General features: G+C 39.5%; 1 protein-coding gene across 3 annotated transcripts in view; it reads right to left on the bottom strand.

The window, feature by feature from the left end:
* The window catches only part of LOC126392085 (protein diaphanous homolog 3-like), a 244,843-nt gene that overhangs the window by 128,450 nt on the left and 110,393 nt on the right, over positions 1-6,000 (bottom strand). For all 3 annotated transcript variants that reach the window (XM_050049310.1, XM_050047664.1, XM_050048467.1), the window contains 2 exons: positions 5,290-5,384; positions 2,299-2,400 (listed from right to left, as the gene is read on the bottom strand). In XM_050049310.1, coding sequence (XP_049905267.1) covers positions 2,299-2,400; positions 5,290-5,384 — 197 coding nt within the window. The remainder of the gene's footprint in view (positions 1-2,298; positions 2,401-5,289; positions 5,385-6,000) is intronic.

The raw sequence follows: 6,000 nt of genomic DNA, 5'->3' as shown, positions 1-6,000 counted from the left end.
GGAGTCGAGCACTGGAAACCTGGTGGTGTAGTTGTTTCAAATGCAAAGCAATGCCAACGGGTGAGGAAAGTCTTTGTTGCTCAGACTGGGAATTGGCGATGCCTGCACTTGAGAATCTGGACATCAGTACTGACGAGACTGCTGCTCTTCAGAGATTGTGCATCACCGATCACCCTGAGCGCGCACACGTGAACGTGGAGCACAGAGAAGCAGTCAGAGCTACAGGCTACAGTGAGGCTAAAAACAGAGTTCATATGACGTTTTTCAAAACAACTTTTTATGTCGGGGCTGCAGCACACTTGGATCACTACGGATGAACAGTATGGAGATACTATGTGGATTCAATTTTGTGTTCTTGGACGCCGTCTGCCATTAGGTGTGATGCCCGTTCCCCCCGTCGATCTCCACAAGGGATGTGAGGACTCTAAAACTTCACCAGAGCGTTCCTCAGCAGGAGGGTGAGTAGATAATGGCTGAATTTTCATTTTTGGGTGCACTATCCCTTTAATATCGAACAGGTTTAAAAGTTTTTACACTGGCCCAACTCTTTTGCAGCTGTTGTTTCCATAAAGGCTACGCAGGGCAATGGACAAAACCAAGCAGCTGAAGGCAGTATTATCAAGATAAAATAATAGGTTCCAACATGACAAAATGGACTGTAAAGAAGCAGTTATGAAAAATACAGCCGATATATTGCAAAGTGATAATTCAATAAGGTGGTAGGATGATGAAGAGGAAAGGACAGTTCTGTTTTTATACTGTATATTTCTCTCATGCTATTAAGAGTTTTAACAGCGAGTTTAAAAATGATGCACCGTATAGTGTAAAAACAAATTAATGTGAGTAAATATTTTGGCAACTTGAGATAGCTGTGTCTGTGAAGTGTCAACAACCATTTAAATCACAGATGAAAGACTTTAATTCAAAGACATGCCAGTCATAAGGACCGTGACTACAGTTTAATCAGCAGGACGCACAGAGTGATTCCTTCTGTAAGTCATCAACCACGACTGATGTACAGCAATAACAGCTTTTGTACTGCCTAAAGATGACTATGGCAACAGATATTAGACTGCGCTTTAATCTAATTACACGAGGATGCATTGAAATAAATGCTGTGTTGGGAAGATGGAGAGCTTTTTTGCCTCCTGAATTCTTGTCCCAAAGAAACATTTCACTTATTCATGGAGCAGCTGCAGAAAACAATGACTGTATTACCCTAGTGTACAGGGCAATGTAAGAATTGTTACAATGCAATCAGATCTACTCCTACTGCACACTACTATAGTCAAGGTAAATTTCAAATCGAATACAAGAGTGGTGGACATGGAAAACAGGAAATATAAAATGCATGTGTTTGCACAATGGTAAATTAAAAATTCCCTTTGAACCTGAGCTTTTCTGATAGGTGAAAGCACGCAAGCCTCTTTGGGCCCACGCAGGCACGGCAGCGAAACAACATCATATATACAGGCTCGTCTTTGTTCTATGTCTCCCTGATGAACTATACACAACAGCTGAGCGTGCTCTATTTTTCACCCCCCTTCCCGACCAATCAACCGCTCAGCCGCTGCATTTTCATTCAGCGATAAGATTCTCTTTCATGGGTGTTTATAAAACAGGTGGGTGCATGGGGCAAAAGGAGAAGATTATTCTATGTTTTGTCGGTATCTCGGTTGCTAGGCAGAAACACAAAGTACACAACAAGTGCCACGCTCCTCATGCATAATTCTGAATAAACCTCCTTTGAAAAGTCTTTAAGAAAACGATGCAGATAATTAGGTTGCAGTGCTGCTCTTTAATGTGCATAAATTAGTGTGGTAGTCAACAGGTGTCCTGTCTTTCCTCTCAAGGCTTAAAAAGATAGAATTTTAAGAAGCTTCGGATTAGGATATTCATATGAAAGTGCTCCGTTTGTGTGTGTGTGCGTGTGTGTGTGTGTGTGTGTGTGTGTGTGTGTGTGTGTGTGTGTGTGTGTGTGAGTTTGTAGGAAAGAGAAGGAAAGGCAGAGTTATGATGCAAATGCAAGACAAATTTACATTATTATAACATTAAAACAGTGAAGAAAACAGTTCTAAAAAACTGTGTATGTATAATGAATTTCTCTGTAAACCTTTTCAATTATATTACACACATACAGTAAGATTATATTGTCCGAGGTCCCAAATAACAAATGTACGACAACATAAAGAAAAATCTTTTTTGTGATTTAAGTGTATATGTTGTTAGACCTACAGTATATCAGCAGGTGGGGAGTTGTGTGTGTGTTTTTGTATGAGTGTGAGAGTGTGTACTCACCACAACCCCAAACTGCTCAGGCTCTGACAAATTTGCGTACTCGTTTTTATACTTGGCCAAGGCGTTCAGCTGCTCCTGTTCTGGTAGGTGCTTCACCAGGTTCTATAAAGAAGAGAGAGGAAGAGGAGTGAGAAGCAGCAGAAGGAACGGGAAAGCAGAGCGGAGAAAAAACAAGTATACATTTATTCAAAAAAGATGCCTGACACACTTAATTATATTAATAGTAGTTGGTATGGTGTTATATCCTCCTCATTTTCATGTTTCAATGTCTTAACCATGTAAAAAATGTAATGTTTTAAAGTGTCCAAAAATTAAGCCATTTGCCCTTAAGGGGATTGGCTATATCTGGCTCTCCACAGCAATGTGGCTGCCCACAGTCGGTGCCTGCAGAGCAACGTGGTGTTTTCTTTGAATTTAATTTAGAAAGAGCCCTAGGACTACCACTCTTTGTACTGTGCTTCTTTGGAAATCAAGCTTACCGCTGTTCTATTGGCTGTGTGTTTTGAGTATCAGCCCCGCTGATGAGTTTCAGTAAAAATGAAGTTTTGTATCTGCAATAAAACGTCTTTTATTATCAAACAGAAGACTATATCCTCGGGGTTATTCATACGTATAATGACAATTGAAAGTGACTGTGTTGTTTTAGACAGCCAAAAGGAATAAATGCTAAATTATTTAAGCCATGTTGATTACATTGCTTTCCCCTCTGAATTTAATAGCCATCACAACAAATACTGCTACCATGGAGGTAAAAATGTTGGTCTGATGCATTCAAATTGGGCTGAAAATCTGTTTCCCATGCCTGGAGTCAGAACAAATATTGCCACCTTTATTACTTGAGTTAAATGGAATTTGCCTTGATGACAATTAATTATTTGTGTGCTGTCATTAACAAGTATTGGTCAAATTAATTCTTTAAAATGTACGTCAGCAGATCAGATTTGTTTTTGTTTATATGTCCGTATTCACAACTACCCTCACTGATCAGATGTTTAATCTAAAACCATTACATGCATGAATCAACTTCCTCAACATCTGATGCACAAATTGCCATCAACGTTTTACATTTTTGGTGACATCTATAGGCTGATTTAAATTTGGCGGGACAAATGTACACTATGTGCCTAAAAATACTCATGCCTTTTACTGCAGCCATTTAGACTACTGTAATTGCTTATTTTCTGGACTGCCAGGGAAGTCAACGCCCAGTCTCTAGCAAACGCTGCTCAAGGTACTAACACAAACTAGAAAACTTATGAACATATCCCCATACTAGCCTCCACGCACTGGCTGCCTGTGTCCCTTAGAATTGATTTTAAAGTTTCATCACTTGTTTGCCACATCCTACACTGCTAACCTTCTCTGTACTTTTATTCCTGTTGGTAGCCTAAGGTACGCCAACCAGTTGTTGCTGACTATTCCCAGGGCCAAGCTGGGGACAGAGGGTGGGAGGGCATTTGCTGCCAGGTCTCAAAACCTCTGTAACAGCCTTCCACTCGCAAACAGGTAAACAATGTCAGTGTTTTCTTACAAAGTTTTATAAGAAACTTATTTCAATAAACTTGACTTTAATCAGTTTTTTTACTCACTCTTTATTCCTGTTGATTAGATTTTTATGCCATTGTGCCAGCAACAGCTGCGGCCAGAGCCATTATGTTTTCGGATTGTCCATCTGTACAATCATCCTTGCATCCCTCACATTCTCGGGATATCTCAAAAAATGCCTTGAGGGACTTTCTTCAAATTTGGCACAAACCTCCACTTGGACTCCAGAATTTGGTGGTCGAAGGTCAAGGTCACCGTGATCTCACAAAACATGTTTTTGATAACTGCCATAACTCTAGAATTCATACACTAATACAAGATTTTGCACAAATGTCTAACAAAATAAAATGATGAAGTGATGATATTTTGTATCGAAAAGGTCAAAGGTCAACTTCACTGTGACATCATAATGTTCTGGAAAAACACTTGTCTGGCCATCAGTCAAAACCATAACTCAGGGACAGGGGAGACATTTGGTCAGACACTGATTTGGTGACACTAATCTTAAACTGTGCTGACTGTAAAGATCTTCTGTGCCACTGGGTTAAAGATGTGCATGAAGCATCCATGTTTTAGAATATGCAGCATCTTTGAAGGAACATTCATATAACTGTCATGGCTGCATATGAGTCTAGACAGACATGGATGTAAACTGTAACTGCAACTTGACTGGTTCGCAGAGGGATAAATGCGAGGCAGTAATTCTGGTTTCATTATATATTTTTTCTTCTAAACTCTTGTCTGTATTTCCCCTTTATTTTCACATAAGAATCTCTGTCTGTGCCTCAAAATAAAACAAAGTAAAATAAAATGAAGTAATATTATTATTAAAAACAACAGAACTGACAGTAAATGTGCAGTAAAATAATTAATATCCAAGAGACAGTCATATTCGAGGCCTGAACTCAAGCATGACAAATAAATGACTGGAATTATCAGCCAATACTATGTCAGATATCAGTATAACCTCATATGGCAGCTGAAAGGTAATGAAGACAATGCATGACAGAGATGCCAAAGGCAAGTACGCAATAATTTAGAAACAAGAAGAAACCAGAATGCTTTTATTCCAGAATGTTGTCCTTTTGCCAGTGTACACATGCAGATATCTGTTTATAGAGGTTACTTCAACACCTGTTGTACTGTAGGCTTTACAGATGTCCGATACTTTGGCCTCAAGCTATCTATGCCTTTTCAAGGTAGACAACTAATCGAGGACAGACAAGAGTTGGGGCATGAACCTGACCGACTGGGCAGGAGTAAAAGTATACTTCCAGTCTGCACAATCTAGGCTGGGCAAGTTTCCAATATTATGTCCACCTCATAGCTAGGTAGTTGCACATCTAAATTATATTTAGGTGGTCAGTCCAGAAAAGTCATATACCGATGTCAGATAAGTAACTGAAGCTCTTAACATGTTAAAACTTCATGCCAAAGTTGCCCTACCTGGATCATAGGTTCAGTGAGTTGCTCCTCATCCACCTCCACTATCATCCGACGGATTTCATGATAAGGCATACGGAAGGAGCCCAGGAAGATGGCTACGAAGAAACAGACACAAGTCACAGTGAATAATGAGGTTAAATTAAATAATAAAGATCCACTGAGGAACAGTAATGCTGCAAATACGAATCAATAATAGGTAACAAAAATGAAATACAAAATAAAACAAAGAATTGTGTGAAACACAGAAAGAACTTGCTCAAGGACATGAAGTAGGAAGAGAAATAAAATCAAAGATACATCAGTACATGAGACAGCCAGACATTAAACTATTTTAGCAAAAGTGATTTGCAAAATTACACTGGTTTAGCAAGCATGAGATCATCAAGCAAGCGGCACCACCAGGGACTGAATGGCAAATGCCTCGTCAGGATAAGTCATTAGTCTAGCCAGTGGTACCATCAAAAATACCCTGACAGTTAAAAGATGTGTGAACAGGGTTGGGAGCCGGATCATGCAGTACTTCAAAGATTATTGGGAATGAAATCTGAAGGTAAAAAACGGCGGTGATATGAGTGTCATTTAATATCCGAGCTTCTAAGCGCTTTGTATTAGAGCATGTGAGGTGTAAAGAGAGGTACAGACATTAAACTGGCATGATAGACAGCAGAACCAGGAATAACTCTCCGAAACAAATGATGAAAACGGGCTTCT

This window comes from Epinephelus moara, chromosome 1, assembly GCF_006386435.1.
Source record: "Epinephelus moara isolate mb chromosome 1, YSFRI_EMoa_1.0, whole genome shotgun sequence".
In the NCBI taxonomy this organism is placed as follows: Eukaryota; Metazoa; Chordata; class Actinopteri; order Perciformes; family Serranidae; genus Epinephelus; species Epinephelus moara.
The sequence above is the reverse complement of the archived record's forward strand: the minus strand, read 5'-3'. Positions and strand labels throughout refer to the sequence as shown.